The sequence below is a fragment of the Rhinolophus hipposideros genome (assembly GCF_964194185.1).
Source record: "Rhinolophus hipposideros genome assembly, chromosome: 14".
In the NCBI taxonomy this organism is placed as follows: Eukaryota; Metazoa; Chordata; class Mammalia; order Chiroptera; family Rhinolophidae; genus Rhinolophus; species Rhinolophus hipposideros.
In genome coordinates, this window is record NC_138060.1 from 7913291 (window position 1) to 7935698 (window position 22408).

Genomic DNA, 22408 nt, shown 5'->3' on the forward strand with positions numbered 1-22408 from the left:
TACCCCTTCGCAGTCCCCGCGCAGGCAGGGTCATTGCTCTGGACAGGTTTACAACAGGGAGGTGTGAAGTGTTTGGTGGAGACCGGAAGCCAGGGGGAGGGAAGACATACTGAACTTGGGCAGCTTCGGGGTGGTAGGCTGACACAGCTAATTGAAAAGTATGGCCCTGGTGGCTTTTAATGGGAAAGGAAGCTAAGGCCTTGCAATGGTTTTCTTTACAGCAAGAAACCAGAGGGAGAGTGGCTCTCTGAGTTCCTCATGGGTTAGTACTGAAACTCTGCCAGCATTTTGAATCTGGAGACTGGGAGTAGAGGATCAGGTCTTCTGGTTTTGTTTTTAATTTCATGCTCTTTAGTCCCAGTCTGGGTGAGCTGAGTGGATGGAGGTGGGGATTCTGGGTGGTGGTGCGGAGCTTGAGAGAAGGCCTGCAGGTACAGTGGAGAAACACCGCAGCCCGCCTTTGCGATCCGCCGGTTTAGGTAGACTGCTCAGTGGACTGATCTGTCTAAATAAATGAAATTGTTGTTTCATGGTGGCACCCTGTTAGTCTTCCCGGTAGCCAGGAGGCGTTTTCTAACGCCTCAGTTGACTGAGTCTGAATTTGTGGTGGTAGGACCGGGGAATCTGCATGTTAAGCAGCTCTACGTGGGATACTGCTTTGGAGGCTTAAGTGTGAGGCCCACGGCCCGAGATGGTGGGCTTCCTTAGGCTCAGCGACGAGAGCCTGTGGCGCCACGGCCTCATTCCCCCCCTCCTGCCGTCCTCTGTGGTTGCCTGTTCTAGGGGCTTTCTGAGCTTGGGCCATCCAGACTAGGTCGCTCCTTTGCCAGCGAGCCTTTCCCTCCCTCACAGGGCCTTTGCTGTGCTCTCCCCAATGTGTCTCTTCTGGGCGACTTTCTCCTTCTGGCCTCAGGTTAAACGTTTCCTCAGAGAGCTTTCCCCAGAGTGGCACAGTGAGGGTGGCCGCTGCCTTACACAGGATAGTAGCCTTTGGGACACGGTTCTGGTGGCCTGCTCAGTGTGCCTTCTCATCCTGATTGTAAACTTCATGAGGGCAGAGACTACTTACTGCAGTGGTCCTGGAGGCCAGCGCCATGCCTGACACCCAGGAAGCGTTTAGTGTGAGGGACCACTGGCTGTTCTGCGGTGCTGTACTATCCCGGGCGCTGCTTCCCGTGTCCCTGAAACATCTACACACATGACTGTAGGAATAACCACTTGTGGGCCGTCCAAACATCTGCCCTCAGGGTTTGCTTACTTTCTGCCCCTCGGGAGTTAATTCGATGCCTTTTAAGGGCCAGCCTCACTCACTGATGTTAGGTGTTTATTAAAAACAAAAACTAACAGTGGGCCCATCTGCATTTATTTCCAACTCCATGGTAGCAACTTCTAGAAAGCCCTTTCAAAGGTAGGGTGTAAAAGGTGTAGAATGATGGAGGTGATGGATCTTCCTTGAGACGTGTGGTAGTTAATGTGTAACTTGTTTAACAAGGCCTGTGGCCTTGCAGCTCTTGGTTCATAACCCCATGCCTTGCAGCCTGTGTTTGTAGGAAGTCCATGGCTTTGCAGATAACTCAGATCCCCAGGGTTTAGTTTCTTTTGGTGGAAAAACAACCACCATCTACAACTGGTAATCCTTCTGTCCTGCAGCAGGGTGGAGACGCTCGAGTAGTGGCTGGAGAAGGCTTCCTTCGATTCTCTCTCTCTTACTCTGTTCTCAGCGTGCACATGTGTGCATGCGTGTACACACACGCGCACACACACACATACAGACACACACAATTTTAGGGAGAGTGAAGTTAAGTGAGACCAAGAAAGAGAGCTGGAGCGCATAAGGTCGGAGGGGAGAGGGAATCTCCCTCCTTTTTTGGGGGGTGACTGAGTTGGAGAGGTATGTCTCCCTCGTGTAGATAAAACAGTCTGGTCTGAGATCCAGGCAGCTTGCCTCTTGCTATTTCAACCATATTTACTGCTCCTTCGTGCATTGGTGTCTTTGGGGATTGTCCATTTGGAGAGGTGAGATTAAAGATGCAAGAGCATGATTGCAGTAAAATCTTACCAGCAAACTAGGATAACTTTGCCATGCTAGAATTGCCTAACTGTTCCATATGAGAGGAAAATAATTGCTGGAGTTTGGATTAACATAAAACCCAGAGACTGGGGGCTAGATGACCTGGGTAGTGGTGTATCTGGCTTAATAAACAACATTTTGAAGTGCTACCTGCCCCTAATGGCAACAGAAACCATCAGTTAAATAAACCAGCTGTTAAGTAAGAGCAAGAACAGGAGTGTTTGCACAAACCACCTTTAAATTTTCTGATCCTTGATGAGTGTCAGTTGGTTTGTGAATTATTAACTTCAATGTGCATGAGGAAATACTAGCTGCTTAAGTGTCGTGTATATTTCTATGTATGAAAAAATAAAACCGACTACGCCCTCAGCTGCTACCATTTTGGGCTCGGAACTTGCCTGCTTTCACTCAGCAGGCGTAGTTAGAGCAGAGGTAGGAATGCTGGCCCCTCGCAGACCACACGTGCAACATATATCATAGCTTATCACTTTGCAGTGCATTTTGCTTAAGAAGGAACCGAAGTGATTTGCAGCCTGTTGGCGGATATAAGCATGATGATTCTTATTGCATGGGGTATCCAGAATCCAAGTGAGGTGTTTGGTAGGGACACCTGTCTAGTTGGGAAGAATTGTGTGTGTGATCAGAAAAGTAGATTTAGTGGAGCATAGGAAGCTGGCTTAACAAGTCTGTTTAATGTCGCTTCTCATCAACTTTGCAAGAGGCCTTTTAGGTAGGCTCTTTAATTTGTTACTGGAGAAAGAGCCATCTCTCTCTACTGCCTTGATTTCCTTGGTATGAAAACCTGAAGTTGACCTCCACCAGGCCACCGCAGGGTTTCCCCTTAGAAGAAGCCAACACAGCCGGTTGAGGGAGCTGCAGTTTAGCACCCATTGCAGAAAAGGGATTTGAGGACTTTGAGTGATGGTGGCAGACATGGAGGAATCCATTTGTGCACCTGGTTTCCACGAGGCACTGCTGTTCTTAGAGGTCCCAAGGGCCTCCTAAAGTTGATATTAATGGACTGGTTATCTCTTCTGACTTTTACATGGGGAGGGGAATTGAGTAGAGACCTTTATTTGGAAGGAGAAAGAGACTAAAGCAGGAAGAGCCCATAAAGGCTGTAGGAGGAGGGTGTTGGGAGAATTGGAGCTGACCACACAGGGCTGCTGAGTTGCAGCTCTTCCTTTGAGCCTCACATACCTACCTTTGAGTATTGGCTGCTCGATGAATCCTGTAGTGTGAGTAAAGTCACACTTAGAAATGCCTGGGCGTGGTTCTAGGGGTTCGTTTGGTTACGTTTCGGCAAGGTCTAAGCCTTGTTCATTTCCAGTGCAGAAAACCTTCATGCCCCAGGCGCCCGCACCACCTTCCACCTCTTTGCTGTCCTCGAGTGCAGTGCCCTTTGATATTGCAGCTGTGCATTCCACTGACCGCTTTCTTCTCAAACTGCCAGGATTATTACTGACACACACTGTGGGCCCTGCAGCCAACCCTCCGTATGGAAATGGAAGAGAAGAAATTCAAGCTGTAAACGAATTGTTTCGGGGCTTTGTAGTGGCAAATTATGTGAATGAGTGAATTGAAAAAGTGCCTGGTTGAAAAAGTGCCTGTTTTTTACCATCGTGAATACCTAGGCCTTAGATAAATATTGACACCAGCAGTGTGACGGGCCGACCATTTGTGTCATACTCCTAGGATAAAAGATCTTGTCTGAGGTGCTTGTGACCTTAGAAACCACCCTGACGAGTTTGTGCAGGTGCTTTCGGCAGTAGCTCTTTGGGTTTGAGAGTGGGTGGTTTTCTCTTTGTGCTTGTGCAAGCTTACACCTAACCAAATCCAAACCTGCTTTGCCTTATTGATCACGGTTGCGTTTGCTGTCACTGAATGTAGTTGCCAGCATGGTTTTGCAGAGTCATGCTTGTGTGGCCATGTGGACTGGACCTGGGATTGGAGCTCCTTGGTTTGCTTGGACAGTATTTCAGAGCCGAGTGTAGGGGAGTGAAGGGAGAGGAAAGCCACCCTGGGGAGTCTTAGCTGGAGGACAGGCTGGGTGTCATAGCTGAATGCCATATCGCGTAAACTGTGGCACACCCTGCACCATGCTTTGTTTGATCTCCTACGTCTCTGGGCTCGGAACCGATCTGCCCTCTAGTTGAGGCGGGCTTAGGGTGCCTGTTTTGTTAGAGTGGAGTATGCAGGAGGAAGTCACCCCCCTTACTCTCACCCCCAAGGTATACTGCTTATTAAAGGAAGTCGCTTTGGAGTTACTTGACTCGGGCAAGCTGAACGGAGACTTTAACCAACTGGGACTTGATTACATCATCTCTAAGAAGGAGTGGTGGTGGGAGCTGGGGAGTTGTGTGTTTATCAGATAACAAGTGTTAGGTAAAGGAGCCCTAGCTGTTCAGAGGAAAGCTGCCTTGATGTAGCTGATCTCATCGATGTCTGGGTTTGGTGTGACCCCTGGGCCTTGATTTCCTGCTGAGGTGGGAATTGAATGGCTCTTGTCTCTCCCTAGCGCACAGAGAGGCTATGGAGTATCCAGAAGTCTATGGGGGTGTTTCTGAGGTTTCTGCAGCCCATAACTGAGACTCCGAAAGGAGTCACTTAGGGTTTGTTTTTGTAAAACTTGTCATCACCCTTGTTGGAGATTTTCTTTAAAAATGGACTCACATCCTGCAGGTACCGTATTCATTGTTTGGTGAACGTGTAGTTTAGCAAGTGCAATTTACTGCTAGGATCCATCCTGTGAGATGCATCTTTGGGAGTAAATTACTTGGAACTGCACACTGTGTGTGTGTGTGTGTGTGTGTGTGTGTGTGAGAGAGAGAGAGAGAGAGAGAGAGAGAGAGAGGGAGAGGGAGAATAAGAATGAGAGGAGCTCGTGACTCAGGATGCACTGGGCTTTGGTGAATGTAGATTCATAGACCATGTGGGGAGGAGCAGCATCACTTTTAGAGGACGTGGTGAGTGATTTTGTTTTCTAAAAAGGAAGAAATGACAGTATATTAACATAATAAAATTTTAATATGTTCAAGCATGGAGGTCACATGCATCATCTGATAGTTTATGCTTATAATTTCAGTGAAAAGGATGTTTCATATTTTAACAGCAGGAAGCAGTCTGTGTGAAATAGTGTGTGCTGAAATACTATGTGGTTGTTGTACTTGACTTAAGACCTTCTGAGCCATTTCAACAAACAGAGCCAGAGAAGTCACACGGCCCCGAGAAAATGATGGAGACGAGCTTTTAAATTTACAATGTTTCATGATATCTTAATATCGTAGGAAGAAAAATGTTGCCTTTTGGCTTCAGCTAGACATTTCATGACACACATAACCTTTAAAAAGCGCAATGGAAAAATTGACAGAACGAGATCCCAAGTCGATAAGCTAACTAATAAAGTCAGCGACATAACTTAGCCAGGAGGCTGACCTTTGAAACTGCACGTTTTCTTTAAAAGGTACTTAGCTAGAGACACTTGTGTGCCTCCCTATAATACAGCGGATGTATTCTTGAAAAGTTGTGGGTAAATTCAATTTTCAACTTCATACCAGGGGTCTGTTCTGTGTATTGAACCATCTTCATTTTTAAGTGTTGAGGTAGCCGGGAAAGGAAGGGAGGATAAACCTAGGAGATAATAATACTGAATATTTGAAACTTAGAAGATGATATTGAAAATGTAATAAGAGAAGGTAGTATTGAGAATGCTTGATAATATTTGAAGGAACCTTGCACTTAATCCATTTGTAATGCAGAGTATTGTGGCAAATGCAGGTAAACCCAGATTTTTGTATTAGCAGTATAGATTTTGGATGGTTGGGCTATGCATAGGCACAAAGAGATGTTATAGACATTAGTGAGTAGTGGGTGTGATTTCAGTTGGAAAAATAAAAGATGCATGTAAGTTCCAGTGGAAGCTGACAGGGGACTCTAGCATACACCCCCTAAGAACCTCCGGCTTCCCAAAGGATTTTCCTTAAGAGCAACCCTAGCCTGGGAAGGTAGTTACACCCACTTAGGAGGTGTGGTCAAACAATATGGTAAATGTTTACATTAAAAAAAAAAAGTATTACAGTAAAAGAGACGTTGTCATTAATCCCCCTCAAAATACTCCGCCTCTCTTTGAACACACGTTGCCCTCATTCTTGCCCCTTTCTGAAGCAGTTCTGGAAGTCGTCTTTCGAGAGTGTCTGTAGTTGCACTGTCGTGGCTGCCTTGACGTCCTGAATCATTTTGACTTTGGGGCAGAGCCAGAAGTCGCATGGTGCCAGATCCAGTGAATAAGGTGGGAGAGGACACACTGTAATATTTGACAGAAATTGCCATATACCAGAAGCGATGTGTGACATGGAGTGTTGTCATAATGGAGAATTATATACAGCACACTTTAAAACACCCCCTCTCTCAACCATAGCTCACACCCGACTGACTGCACGGAACAAGTTGAAACTTGTCACACACTGTTACTAAGGTTCCACGCGCTGCTTCCCATATTGAAGATCCTTGTCTTTCCATTGGATGGCACTCGGCAGCAGCGTTCACTGTATTTTTTAATCATTACAAGGAAGTCTCCGTGTCATATATCGCTTCTGGTATGGCAATTTCTGCCAAATAAAAACATTACAGTGTGTCCTCACCTTATTCACCACATCGGGCACCGTGCGACTTCTGGCTCTTCCCCAAAGTCAAAATGATCATGAAAGGTAAACATTTTGAACCAATTCAGAACATCGAGGCAGCCACGACAGCGCAACTAAAGACACTCATGAAAGAGGACTTCCAGAACTGCTGCAGAAAGTGGCAGGAACGATGGGATAAATGTGTTCGAAATGTGTTGAGGGGGATTAATAGCAGTGTGTCTCTTACTGTAATACATTTTTTTAATTTAAATATTTACTGTATTGTTTGATCACACCTTGTATGTCATATGTCCCTTAAAATTTTTTGTGTGTGGAAGGAAAGAGATGCTGACAACACTAAGGTAAGCTGTTGTTTGTCCAGATGCATTTGCTCGGGGAAAAAAACAAACAAACCCAAAAACACTTTTATTTCCTTCTTTCTCCCCTTTAAGGGCCAAAGAGGCAACTTACTCTATATTGTTCTTTCGTAACCCAAAAGTGTATTTGCCTAAAATTGCCTTTCTAAACACTTTTTTTAAAAAAACCAACCCTGATCATTACATGTCTAGAGGTAAATTACCACCACAAAGTTTTATTTTTTTATCTTTTGGAGTACATTTCTGTAACATGAGGTTCGTGTATTATTATTTTTGTTGATTAGATTTTATTAGAGAGTGCATTGTCAAAAATGAGGGTTAAAAATCCCACAAAATGTCTTGATCCTTCCCTGGTTATAGGAAACATCTAGACTAGAGTGTTTAGAATGGCCTGTAATGACTCAGAGGGAGGTGAGGGGTGTTTGTTTGTTTTTAATGTTTTAATGTGTGTCTGTTACACTCAGGGCAAGTAACAGGCTATTGGAGGTTTCATTTCTGAAGAACCAGTGTCACTAGTATAGTTTCCTTATCCCTCTCTCCCAGGGAAATCCTTGGTTGTACTTTCTGCCCCAAACACAGGTGTGGAATTTGTCCATGCTGTTCTTGTGACCAGGACCACTTTTCATGGGGTTGTGTTAAAATAGTTGTTTTCCTTTCAGATGTTCCTCTCAGAGCCTCGAGGTGTGGGCATGAAGTGCAGGAAATCACTCACTGTTAAGTGGAGAATCGTTTCAGTGTGGGGAGAGGAAACTGATCCCAGTGTCACTGATGATTGGTGGTTGCTTATACCAAACTTTTACACAAATTTTGGTGGGTGACACATTCAATCAAAGAAATGTTCATAAGATGTAGCTAGTTTGCATCTTTCATATGTAAACCCAAAGTTAATGAATTTTAAAGCTACATCATGCTTTTAATAAACACCCTGCATTTTGCAATGGTTGTTTCATGGGGAGCTAATCTCCTCAAAGTGGACATTTGTAGGGCTAGAGAGGTACAGGTGGCAGTGTTAGGAAAGCAAAACAATTCATGACCAGAGGGTCATGGGTGGACTTTACAAAGCACTTGGCGAAACGAGGATTCCAAATTTATCTACTGGATTACTTCCTGTCCCTTTTGCCCAACTTGTTTTAACTACTACAGAAGCAAGAGGCACCGTTTCTTGCCTCAATAGAGCAAGGTTTTCATTTAGGAGAATCCTCCGTCCTTTCACTGAAGAAACTCCAGCCTCTGAGTGTGTCGCCAGAGGTGAGCACAGGTTTTTGCTGCACTTTTTGTCCCTTCTGGGTCATGATTGATAAGCCCTCTGCTCTCACTGGAGCAGCTGGTGCCCTAGGAGGTGAGGGCCTCCGTGGTGAGGAGATTGATGGGGAGGGAGTGCCTGGCTCCCTGTTTCATAGAATGGCCGGGCTTCCAAGTCAAGATTACGCTTTGTGCTAGATGGGTCCAGCAAGGGTGAAAGGGTCCTGTTGTGGAGGTGATGAGTTTGGAAAGTCCTGTAGAGCTTGAGGACTCTGAAAGGGCGAATTTGTGATCCCTTTTCGGAGATGATAAATAGAGAATAGTTGACCAAACCCCTGACCCCTCTCCTCCCCCCGCTCATTTCCAAGTCTTCTGCAAAGCCCCTTCTCCAATAGTAAAAGCAGTGGTAGCTGTAGGCACCTCTTCCCTGCCTACATGGGTGCTGTTCCCTTTGTGGCCAGCAGCTATTCCCTGTGCAAATTCCCTTTGTGAAGTGCCCACCAACTGCAGAGCTGCTGCTGCTGGACGCCTCCTCTTGATTAAATTAATTAATCTTTAGGGATTAATCATGCATGTATCATATTTCATGAGAGACTGTTATGGGAAATTTGTGGGCTCCCCCCAGTGCCACCCCACAACCAAGCATGAGCGTGCTTAAATAACAAAACCACATCATACCCAATTACTTTGTCTCTCTTTAGCCCGAATCTCAGTTTGATAAGAAAAACAGATCCTAGAATCTCTTGTTTTAAAGGATATTCCAGAAAGCTTTCAGTGGGCTGTTTTAATTAAAACTTTAAATAGTTGAACAAGGAGATATTCTGCTCCTGTGGAAATCAATTTTAATGGCCCCGTCGATTGACGTTCACGGCGGGGACCTGGCACTGAGCTTTGTTAAGGTTTGTGTAACCCTTGACTTACCTGCCTGGTACATTGTGGATCTGCCAACTCTTCTCGACTTTGCCCTAAAACCGTCTCTTGCCCCTCTCCTTTCTAGGAGGTCCTGACTTTTTTTATTTTTAAGTTTTACACCTTCTATACCTTATTTAACATTTCTGGCCCTGTTTCCTGGTACTCTGCCTCAGAAACCATTCTCTTCTACTTTTCTTCCTGGTTTAACTAAGGACTTGTATTTTTCTGCTAAACCTTTCTTATCACAACTGATCTTTCCTGCTTGGAACCCACCTGGGCTCAGTGGCATCCATGCCAGCGATGCTGGCCCAGTGATTATTTTCAAGAGAAACTGAAACTTCTGTTTTTTTGGTGAAAACCTTAGGTTTCTCCAAACACTGTTCAGTCAGAAACAAAGGTGTCTGCTGCCCAACTTTGGCCCAGGAGCCACGAGTTTGCACCTCCTGGTCTCCCGTTCACAAGATGCTTGCCATATCTGGCTGGAATTATTTGGTCTAGAGTCTTATCTAACTAGTGGGTTGTAAACTCCTTAAAGTTGAGGACTAAATCTTATCCTAATTTGTATCAGAACTTAACCACAGCGCAGTAGACAATGTAGGCAAACGATAAATGTTTGTTGAATTTGATATCTGTTGGGTGCTAAAGGACAAAAACTTAGACCTGTATTTAAATTAATCGTGGGCTGGGGTAATATGGGTGAACTGGGAAGGTAGGGGGCACATATAAGATGTGGGATTCTGGAAGCAGGCCTGGCGACTTCTCTCAGATAATGTCGTAAGCTTCAGAATTCAGAAGTCCCCGCTAATTTCTATAGCTGATTTTCAAAAGTAGAAGTAGGCAGTGACTCTGGGGTCCTCCTATGGCTGATGTCTATTAGCTCTTCTTTTGAGTTGCTTATAAGCCTCATTTGCATAGAGAATTATCTATGTAACATTTTAAAAAATTGAAGTAACTGTGGTTCATTACTTTCTTAAATATAACTGACCAAAAGCTTACAAGATGAGCTGTGTATGTCGAGTTAATAATATCTGAGTGATTTTGCTTAGCTCACTGAAGAACGATGGCCGCACTGCGGAACATTCTGCAGTGCAGAGTGCGAATTCTTGGATGAGGAGCCAGAGGAATGATCCAGTTTAAGATGCAATTTCATTCTCAGAATAAGCCTTTAATATGTTTTATCAGGCTGTTGAGTGGTGGCGTTTGGTTAACGAGGGGGAAACATTGCAATAGAAAAAAAGATAAGGACATCTGATAGTCTAGATTTTAAAGGAAATCTCTGATTCTCGTAAAACCTGATAATGTGGATCTAGGGAACATAATGTGGAGATTTCATTGGAACTTGGTGTGTACTACACATAATTCCTCAGAAAGTAAAAATACAGCAGAAACGACCTTCAAAGCTGAAGGGATTAGATAACTTTAATAAAGTTGTATGTTCTTCCCTACTCATGCCCTTGCAATTTTAAAGGACCGACCCTTTTTCCCCCAGCTAGTCCTAGGCAGGTAACCCCTTTTTAAGTGGGGGGTGAACAGTGCAGTTTCTGGGGTTAAGAAGAGATGTCCAGCTGGAGCCCCCAGTCTCCTGAGATTCCCGGGCTAGTCCCGGGCCCCCGGTAGCATTCAATAATTGGGTCATTGGATTGCTTCACACTTTTCTTTCCGGCTGGATTATTCATTTAGCAAATATCTGATAGCTTAAAAAATGCAGAGTACAGTGACGTTCAGGAGTCCAGACAGGGCTGAGTAATGGGAAGTAGCCTGGCCTGGAAACCAAACTGAGTATGAAAACCTCTGTCCCCAGGGAGTGTTTGTCACAGACTTAGGACTCGTTCCTTCCACCTTGAATTATGATTCCTATTAATGTTGTAAAATACAGCCATGCTCTGTGCTGCCCTTCCCAGCGAGGAGTTTTGTCTGTGTTGTCAGTGGTCGGTGAGCAAAGCCTGATTTTGAGGATGAAGTGCTAATTACGTTGTCCGGCTTGTTGGGGTTATTTCCTCCTTACAGCTTACTCTAAAGCCAACGGAACTTTTTATCCCTCAACTTCCAAGGAGTCAATGCATTATTGTTTGCCAGCCTTGAATAGCCTTTGCCAAGTTTATAATGTGGGGTTCTGGTTATAATCCAGGAAGATGTTGGTCGTAAATAATGGTTAATTCTATAGAATTTCACTCAGAGGGCATTTTTTATTATGAGTGTCTTCCCAGAGAATTGAGTTTTCTGAGGCCCTGCCCTCTTTTGGGATGGTTAAGAACTTTGTGTGCCTGAAAGACGTGGACTGATACCCGTCCATTCCCCCACCACGTTTTTAAACAAAGCTCTTGAATTATTGGGAAATTCACATGTGTTGTTAAAATCCAGCTTCTCCTACAGATGCCATTTCACTTTCAGTATTTGTTGATGGTTGAGAAATATGTGTTGGTTATTCCATGATACAGCACAGTTGAAGAGACATTTCAGAGATGACGGAAATGCCCCTCCGTCTGCATGGTGCAGTGTGGTCGCTAGTCACATGTGGTGTTGACACTGCCACTATGGCAAATGCAACTGAGGACCTGAGTTTTTAATTTTATGTAATCTTAATTAGTTTAAATATAAATGTTAGTAGCCCCCTGGCTAGTGGCTGCTGAATTGGACAGCACAGGTTTACATAATGGTGGGGGTTTCTCAGCTATTTAACACCTTAGCTCTTCTAATTCTATGGGGTTGGGGAAGGAGCCTCGTGAGGGAAAAGGCTCGGCAGGCAGATTGTTGCTATGTACTGTTAAATAGTTTGTTTTTCAGAGCAGATAAAACCTGGGTAAAACTTGAGCTGTTCTCGGCGGAGGTGCCTCTTGTGTGTTCTGCAAATGGTGGGCTGGACCGTTGTCTTTCAGCAGATTAGCTGAAAGAATATCTCTGGCTGGGCTCAATTGTTCAAAGATTCGCGTACCCTTTGTACAAGAATAGGGAAAATTTGTGTTATGACAATGTCTGACAAAATGTTTAATGAAAGCTGCAATTGGCAGTAACTAAATTCCCTGAGGTTTCTTGTCGCTCCTCTGTGCTACTGAAAGGTGCAGAAATGCTTTTGACAGCATCTGTCCTGCTGACAGATGAATTGTTTTGACAGGAGAATCTGAAACCTTCAACTTAAGAAACATTCAGATGTCCGGCCGGGTAAGGGGTGATCATGTTTGTAGAAATAAGTGAGATGCTTTAGATTTGTGTGCATGTCAGCTGCCACCTGAGAAAGAAAGGCCTCATTAAAAGTGTTTCACTGATTAACCCTTGATTGTTCCTGGGAACTGAGATGAGAATTCATACCCCTCTCCTCATAGTTCTTGGGCTGAATAAATGTATTTCCTTAATCGTTGGAAAACAAGTGTCAGTAAGCAATAGCAGTCAAAGGGTTAAAATAAAACACTTTATGTAAAAATTGTCCTGGAAAAATTATACCAAAGTTGATACCAGCATTCTTTACCATAGCTAAGAGATAGAAAAACCCAAATGCCCATCAACTAGTGAATGGATAAACAAAATGTGTACACACACACAAACACACACACACACACAGAAATATTATTAAGCCCTGAAAAGGAAGGACATTCTGACATACGTTACAACATGAATGAACCTTGAGGATGTTATGCTAAGTGTAATGAGCCAGACACAAAAGGACAGATAATGTATGGTTCCCCTTACAGGAAGTACGCAGTCACATTTCAGAGACAGAAAGCAGAGTGGAGGGCGACAGGCCTGGGGTGGAGGGTAGCGGAGGATGGGGAGTTAGTATTTAAAAGTGGAGAAGATGAAAAAGTTCTAGGAATGGATGATGGTGATGGTTGCACAACAGTGTGAATGAACTTAATGCCATTGAATCGTATACTTAAAAATGATTCAGATGGTAAATTTTACATTATACATATTTTACCACAATAAAAAAAACTATTATGCTGGGAGTTTGCCTCCCTGAAATGAGCAAACACGAAAACATCTCTGAGGATTTTATTTCAGATTACATTTGTCAGGGAGAATATAGTAAATATTTTCCCTGTTTCTTGATAAAGCAATTGATGATCAACAGCTTGCCCCAGGTTTCAGGACTAGTCGCTTCTCAGACTTAAAAGCGAGGCTGCTCTGGTCCAAACGTGGGAGGCATCCCAGGGGGCCTGACCTTCAGCCTCTGTCTTCTCTCTGGTTGCTGATAGGTGCTCCGAGAGAATTACCTGTCACAGCCAGCCTGCTCGACTCTCGTTTGTTGATAATGGCTTTTCTAGTTCATTGAAGGTCAAAGTGTCACCGCATCTTGACCCAGTGAGGCTGACCCAGTGAGGCTGAAATGTCCACTTACACATCTCTTCATCTTCATTGCTACTTACTGGGATCTCTGTGTTAGATCTTCGTACTATTTGGCTTCTTGCTAAGACTCGATTAGGACAGACCCCTTTTCAAGTAGCCTTGAGGTGATTTCATTCCAGATAGCTCAAAATGGGGCTATCAGTTAATTGCCCAGGACCCAGATCCTGTGAGCCCCAGCTCCACCCCTGGCTGTATAAATAAGCCAGAAACAAGTCATTTATTTTGAACCTTATAGCCTCCAGACTCATTGGATTAGAAGAGAGGTTGACAACTGGTGGTCCTCAAGCCAAATGTGGCCTGCAGATAGGTTTTGTATGGCCCATCCAGGGTAATTTTTTTTTTTTTAAGACTTAAAAAGATTTCCCGTTAAGAATTCAGAGTTTGAGCTTCTCTTGAAAATGGAGAAGACTGGTCTGCACTGCCCTTGTTGCTGGAGACAAATGCCCCTTTAGATGGGCCGGCAGATGGGCACTGCTGTGTTGGCCTCCTTCCAACCTGGCAGGCCCACCATGCCTTCCAAGCTCTTGCCTCTGTGGCTTCTGAGTCTTTTTCTTGAGTCTCCTGCCGCTTAGCAGCTTCCATTACCTGAGATGATACATATGTTACAGTCCTTATAAACTCAGTTATCTCTAGACCAGACACGATATTTCAGTCCCCCCTTTTTAGGATAATGTGTTCAAAATGGAAGACACTTCCAGTCTGTCTAGCCCTTTTTCTGACGTGGGCGAGTTCTCTCCATTGGTGGGTGTTCTTTTCCACGTCTAACTTATTGATTTCTGTGTGCCGAATCATAAATACCCCCAAGTGCAGACAAGCTCACTTGACTTTAATATGTGGTTTTAAAAATTACCACCATCAATTTTTGTACAGTAACATAATCTCTGGACAAATTGCATTTAATTCAGGCTATGCCCCGAACACTGATGTATCATTAATTGCAAATGCAGTTTGACTTTTATTTAGATGAATGTCTTGAGTTGACAGAGAAATGGCTATCAGCTCTAGGTTAGTATCGATTAGAATGTCTCTGGAGTAAAAGATAGTTGCCACTTACGTGACGCTGTGTACCCCTCCAGAGCTAGATTTTAAACTCATTACTAGGAGTACCGTTAATTGGTAGTTCTGTCAATGGAGTTCATAGCGGAGATGAAAAATGTTAACCTCTTTGGCTTACACAGGACTGGGTGTATTTTAGTGGCAGGAACCAAGGTACAGTGCACAGTAAGAAGTTAGGGCCCAATTGGATCACATCTCTGTGGATTCTAGTCCAGAAAGACTCATTAACCTAGTCTGGTTAATGAGGGTGTGATCTGAGAAGCTCACCTGACCACACGTTTCCCAGCTTGTTGCATGTCTGCTTCTAAGGGTACCGCTGGGAGCGGGGAGGTGTCGAAGGGGAGAGAGATGTAATTCTGAATAATTGTGACAGATGCCATCGTCTTGAGAAGGCTGCTCACACGTGTGGCTTTCACTGCCTTTGGTTAACACCAGCCGTGAGTTTTCTGTGACCGTGGCTTCTCTCTCCTGTGTGATTGATCACGCCCAGTGTGTATTCATTGAGGGTGGTAGGGATGCGGTGTTTGTATGTATTAGGTTGGTGCAAAAGTAATTGTGGTTTTTGCAGTTACTTTTAACCTTTTAAACCGCAATTACTTTTGCACCAATCTAATAGTTTTATGATTAGGATCTTTCAGTGTTCACTTTCTAAACAGTCCCTTCCCCCTTGACTATACATGTACGTGAGTTTTAGTCTTAAGTTCTTGTTTAGACCAGGATTTCTCGACCTCTGCATGTTGCTGTTGACACTTAGGGCTGGATGGTTGTAGTTAACGGCTGTCCTGCGCGTTGTAGGATGTTTAGCAGTTTCCTTGGCTTCCACCCACCAGATGCCAGAAGCAAACCCCCCTTTCCCCGCAGTGGTGACAGCTAAAAATGTGTCCAGAGATTGCCAAATGTCTTTCCAGATTGAGAACCACTAATTTTTAGACAGGGATGGGTCATTACCTCACCCTCTCTTTTTCTTTACTTGATATTGTTTGATGCTTTAGAAAAACATTAATAAAAAAGTGCCATTTAGAATAGCCTGGGACTTGACAGGTTACAAAGCATTTGGACCAGCACACTTCAATGTAGGTAGAGGACTAGCTTACTTTACAGTTTCTTTGAAAGTTGCCAAGTGGTGAAATGGTAGTGATGAAAATTCATTTGAGGTTAGTCAACTTCGGATGGTTGGAGATTTCCACAGCGACTTGTTTATAGATGCAAGTGGGAGGAGGTGTATCTGTAAATCTCAGTATCAGTAGGTTACTTAAAATAATGCACGAGATTGCGCAATCGTGAGGGAGAGGACTGTGTTTTTAGCAGGTAGAGTAGAAGATTCCTTTAGTTTGGGTATAATGTAATGTTGATTCAATTACTTTCTTCTTTCTTTACCAGAAACCTGAGCTACAATAAACTTTCTGAGATTGACCCTGCTGGTTTTGAGGATTTGCCGAATCTACAGGAAGTGTGAGTGCTTTTCCGCAAACCTCTGGGGGCCTGGAGGGATGGAGAGCTCCTTGGGAAAACACTGGGGTATTGCAGCATTGCTCCCTCTCCTACACCAGCAGTCTAAACTTGTCACGTGCGTTCAGGTTGTCAGTGTCTTAGCCCATCTCTTCTTCCGAGGCAGTCAGTGATGGGTGTGTTACAGTCTGGTAGGTACGGACTTACGGAAATCACAGGAACATGGTGGGTGTATAGGAGAGTCCCGCTGGGTTGACACGCCTGGCCGGTACTGCTCCACAGTCCCCAGGCGGGTGGAGCAGCCCGTTCAGCAGGGGCATATGAGCCAGCCCAGCTCTTCTGTTTCCCAGGAAACAAAGGTATTGAAGTATGGACAATAGAGGTGTACCTTTTCTCTCCCATCTCCAGAAAGAGCCGGGCGTTACTACCTTTGGAACGCTAGGCTTGCTCCTTTAAATCAGGCCTCAATCTTTTCTTCTTCTTTTTAATGTAAAGAATTCTGCTTTTAAAATGGATGTTAGGATTATCAGGAATTTTAGTTCCACAGAGACTTCAGAGACACTTTCACATAGGTCATGCATACACACTGCAGAAAATTTGGAAACTGGAATTATGTAAAGAATAATTAAAATTACTGGTATTATTACCCAGATATAACAACCATTGTGAACACTTAGTGAAAAATATATATCTCTACATATAATTTTGGGATCAAACCGTATATCTATTATGGTTTTTATATCTGTTCCCTGTATATATTTTTTAATACTTTTTTATGTAAATTAAATTTTTTTTAATATCCCATTTTAATTTTATGTAAAACTACATACTATACACATGGATATTCCATAAATTATTCACCCAATGCTTCTATTGTTAGACATTTTTATTAGATGTTATTAGGTAAGTGCTTTACACATTTTGGTTATTATATGTAATGGTAAAAGTCCTTATTTATTATTCAGCGATTCCATTGTTAATAATTTATCTAAAGGAAATTTAATTTCATCAGCTGGTACAATTGGCAAAATACTTGTATCCCCTCCCCCATCTCTAAATTCTCCACGTTGGCGTTTGTGATTTCTGTGTCTGTTTAAAAAAAGTTTAAACTTCCAAAGCTGGAAGGGGCCCTTGGCAACAATGCTTTGTCCCAGGCCCTCCTTTTTCGATCGGGTCAACAGGCCAGTGGTGGGAACAGGGAAGTTTGAATTGGGTCATCGTGTTAGTTTGCCGTAATAAAACATGACAGACTGGGTGCCTTAAACAACAGCAATTTTTTTCTTGCGGCTCTGGAGGCTGAAAGCCCAAGACCAAGGGGCCAGCAGGGCTGCTTTTCTCTGAGCCTCTCTCCTTGGCTTGCAGACGGCTGCCCTCTTGCTGCCTCCTCACACGACCCTTCCTCTGTGTGTGCCCATCCCTCGTGTAGCTTGTGCTTGTACAAATGTCCTCTTCTTCAAAGAACAGTAGTCATGTTGGATGAGGGCCCATCTATGTGACCTCATTTAACCTTAATGACCTCTTTAAGGACCCCATCTCCAAATACAGTCACATGCTGAGGTTTTGAGGGTTTAGGACTTCAACACGTACATTTTGAGTGGGCACATCTCAGCCCGTCACAGTCCCCGAGATGATAAATCAATTCATAAAGGGGCGGTTGGGTCCCTGGTCCAGGCGCTTCCAATGCCTGTGGTTAGGATGCCTCGCTTCTCGTGTGACGTCTCGGCGCTTAGTGGTGTCTTTTAGAATTGGACAAAACTAAAATTGGGCTTATCATTCAAGCTTTCATTAACATTTATTTGAGTGCCTCCTATGTGCCCAGCCCTGCTCTAGGTGTGGGCGGTACAGGGATAAGTAGGACCGACACACGGATGGCACTAGGGCGAGGCAATGAGGCATTTGCCTCAGGTGCAGAATTTAAGGGGCACTCACAACTCAGCATTTGCAATAAAGGATATTTTAATGCAATATTTTAAAAAAATAACAGTGACTGCAAAGAAATCCATGATGAGCAAAACAGAAAAAGTTTTAAGTGAAGACCAGGTCAGTGTTACTGAGTCTTCCTTTTGCCTCAGGTTCCAGGGTGGCTTGCTGTGGCATTGTTGCTGATCCTGTCATGATGTACAAGCATTGATATTTTGTTCATCATGGATTTTGTGGTACATTCACTTTGATATTTTAAAAATAATTGCTTTAAAATATTGTTTTTTCCTGGCCACTGGAAATGGTACGCTGCCCCTCAGCCAATACCAGCCCTACAGACAAACCTCTTCGAGTTTACATTATGATGGGGGAAGACATGCACGAACAAGGAAACCGGTGAGACTTACTAGTGATAAGTGTTAGAGGAGGTAGAACGGCAGAATGTGAGGAGTTTGTCTTTCGTCATTTTGGAGGGGTGATGGCAGAGCCGGGGTGGTCGGGAAGGTGATGAGGGAGCAGATGTTTGATGTGAAGAAGGCGCTGTAGATGCAGGGCCTTAGGAAGGAGGAACCTGAGGACCTGGTGCCTGGCCTCCCGAGGGCAGGTGTGTGGCCAGGTCCTGCCATCGCCCGTGGCCCAAAGCTGCAACCATCGTGAACCCCCGTCCGCTGGGGGCGTGCTAGACGCTCCTGTGCACATTTCCTGTGTTGTGTTCTCTAGCTCTCTTGTTCCTTCCCCAAACAAGCTCTCAACTTTCATTTGCTTCAGCTCCCTTCACCTACAGCCTTCAGTCCCTTCTACTTGGTCCTTTTTAGAACTTATATCTCACCCAGGGCACGAGCCAAGAGCATCTGACTTCTGCTTGCCCTTCACTGGGGATGCTGGTTATGAGTAGTCTTTTTTTTTTTTTTTGCTATTGTATTTATTTTCAATTACAGTTGTCATTCAACATTATATTAGTTTTAGGTGTATAGCATAGTGGTTGGACATTTATATAACTTCTGAAGTGAGTGCCCCCCAAAAGTCTAATACCTATCTGACACCACATGTCATTATTATAATATTAGTGACTATATTCCTTATGCTGTACTTTACATCCCTGTGTGGTTATGTCTTACAAATAAATTTCCCACGTGACAAAAGCCGTAGCAGTCCCCACAGCACCGTGCTAAGCCTTTGGTGAATGCTACCTCATTGATCCTCACACCAGCACTGGGACATAAATTATTTTCTGTACAATCATTTTCTCCCCTTCACAGAACAGGAAAGAGGAGCTCAGACAAGTGAAATAAAGCTGTGCAGTGTTACATGGTTGGTAAACCTGAGAGTTGAACTTAAATCCATTTGATTCCAAATCTTAGGCATTTAACCCTGAAACTGCACTGCCCTCAATCCCCACGTCCCTCATCTTAACCTGCAACGTTCAACTGAGGAGTTTTTCAACACAGAACATCCAGTGTTTATCGACTTGTGTCACTCTTTCTACACCAGTCTTGTCTTTCTAGGCACAGAGTATTTCCTCCCACGCCTCCAGACCTCTTATCCAAACCCACAGTACCCTCCGAGTCCAGCTCCCTTCACCGTCACAGCTTGGCTTTCCTCCTTTCCCTGCATTCCTGCTGTGTCTATTGGCAGGACGGGACCCTTAACCCTGTCCTGTGTGTGACATCTCTCCTTCCTCCTGCTAATGCACTTGTGCAGGTCGACCATAGCTGGCCATTGCGCTAAGTGCCGTACTCATATTGCCACTTGTACTTTTTTCAGACAGCTGAAGGGACCAAGGCACCGAGAATTGGCTGGAGTTGCACAGCTCGTACGTGGAAGAACTGGGCCTGCACGCCCCCAGTCTAGTCCCATGCTCTCTGTGGCAACACTACTTTCTTGAGTGTGGGAGTTGTAAAGGCAGAGATTGCATTGTATGGTGTAGTGGGAAAAACACACACTGGTAGCAGACAGACCTGGGTTGGAGTTCTAGTTGGTCCCTAAACTGAATGTGTCCCTGGACAAGTTACTTAGTGCCTCAGTGCTTCCTTCCCCTTGTCTGCAATGTGCACACAATAACACATTATTGTTATTATTATAATTATTAATTGGAGATGACGTCCAGGGCCTTGTACATGCTAAGCACTCACTGAATGTTATTTCTCTTCTGCTACTTTCCAATCACTCAGCCACCCAAGCTGGATGCATTAAGAAACAAATCCCTGAGGGTCGATAGTTTGACCCTTTCAGCACAGAGCCTGACTCCAGTCCTGGTGTCACACTGTCGATGGGTGAGACAAACTCCCCGAGCAGAGCAGCACGGCTTATCCCTGATTAAAGATCCAGGTCTTCTCCTGAGGGAATTCCGATACATCGTGGAGGCAGAAAGAGGCTGTCAAGAGTGAGGGCTGGGAGGTCGGGAAGGATACTGAAGAAAAAAGAATCATATTTGAGACCCAATTGCTTCTAAACTAACTGGGCTCAAGGATTTCCCAGGAGCTGTCAGTTCTTCTCAACGCTGCAGAGCCATGCGAGTCTGGACACCTCAGTGTGAGGGGAACCACAGGCTGGCAGAGCTGCAGGCGGTGGTTTTCAGCAGTGGTTTTATTTTGGAGGCTGGAACCACAGAACACCGTGGGCTGGTTGGAGAGAGAAAGTGAGCCTGTTGGAGGCCCCTGGAGGACATGAGGACACTTGTGCAGCTGCTGCCAAGCCACACGGTCTTCACTGCCCACAGCCCTGAGGAAAGCCCACCAGGGAGGGCCCCCAGCCAGGGGTCCTGGACGGCGAGGCTCCTCTATTAATAAGAGGGGCTATTTATACCATTCTCTTTAAAAACTGCGCTAGGATCATGTTACTGCTGCCTGGCCCAAGAAGGCTTCATGTGGGTGCTGTCGTGTGTGCTTTCCAGGGCCATTGACCTAAAATGTTCCTGCAGGCAGCGAGGAGGCCTGAGTGGGCCCTGCCTGTGGGTATTTATGGCTCATCCTCTTGTGTCTCAGACTTATGCTACCCAGTGTGTGTGTGGTGTGCTAACGGAGGGGTGGAAGAACGAGGGGGTATCATTTTGAGCCACTGCTTTTTGGCTGTGAATTACCACCACCTGTTAAGCATTTACTCTATATCTGGCTGTATCCTAAGCTGTTCGGTTTAATTATTTCAGCCGGATCCTGCCAGAAACCTGTGAAGTTGGTACTTGTGTTAATCACATTTTTTTGGAAGAGGAAACTAAGGCACAGTAAGGTTAAGTGACGTGGTAAAGGCCATTCAGTGGGTAAGTGGTAGGATTGGGGTTGAATGTACCTAGGGTGTCTGATTTAAAGACCCGAGCTGTAAAATCCCCTCCTAATAATTCCTGCTGCTCTGTAACTGCCTCAGTTTCTCCTGTTAGGGCAGGGTGATAATGTAGTACCTTCCTCAAAGGGTTCTATGCCATTCAGTGAGGCACTGCACCTACAGCACTCAGCTCAGAGCCTGGCGCAGAGCAGACGTTAGCCCTTCTTGTTGTTGCTCACGACCCAACTATCGCTGTACTACAACCTCTGTATGTGGCCATCTGGTACACAAACCACATATCGTAAAGTCTCGCCAGTTATTATTTAGTAAGCCCTACTGTCAAGTAACTGAAAGCACTGATAATAACTGATGGATTAAATGGCCCCAACTCCAAAACCTGTGCTCCTGCTACTGTCAGCTTTCTCCCTTTTAAGAAGTAATAGTAACTGACGTTCCAAGCCCTTGCTCCTCTCTGTTATTAATTGCAGCTCTCTTTGTGTTTGGAAACAATCGAGGTGTCTACAGACAGCAGAACGGCTAAATTTATGGGTCATTCATGCTGCTCATGACAGCAGAGGAGTACTCGGCAGCTGGTTAAAAGAGTTACGCAGAGCTCTGAGAGATACTGCTGTGGGAGCAACTGGTACAGAATAGTCTACATAGTACACGAGTGTCGGCGCGAAAGAAAACGTGTGTGTCTCTAGAGGCTGGCGTCAGGAGCTTCCTCGGGGGCGCTGACCAGAGGACCGAAGCGCGAGGAAGTTTTGTTTTTCACTGTATATTCCTGGTATTCTCTTGAAATGGCTTGAAAATTTTACTGTGTGCATATATCAGCTATTAAATAAACAAACAAACAAATAAAAAAGGCAAACAACAAACAAAATATCCCCCAAAGCTCTATAACCCAAAATTACTCCTTGGGTTTGTTTTTCATTGTTCGTTGAAGCCTAATTTGATTGGGTAACAGTAAAGTACTCTGAACGGCCCTTTTTAACATTTTGCATCTTGGAGAATGGGAGGACTTCTTAACCAAACAGGTAAATGGGAGTTTGGGAGCGAGCTGAGGGCCCTGAAGCCTGGGCTGGAAAGAAAGGCCCACCTGCAGGTGTGCACTGGGACCAGGCGGCCCATGCAGCCCTTCTTGTCTTTCTCAAACCTCT

General features: G+C 44.6%; 1 protein-coding gene across 2 annotated transcripts in view; it reads left to right on the forward strand.

The window, feature by feature from the left end:
• Window positions 1-22408, forward strand: part of LRIG1 (leucine rich repeats and immunoglobulin like domains 1) — a 112927-nt gene that overhangs the window by 20639 nt on the left and 69880 nt on the right. For both annotated transcript variants that reach the window (XM_081073237.1, XM_081073236.1), the window contains exon 2: window positions 16002-16073. In XM_081073237.1, the coding sequence (XP_080929363.1) occupies window positions 16002-16073 (72 nt within the window). The remainder of the gene's footprint in view (window positions 1-16001; window positions 16074-22408) is intronic.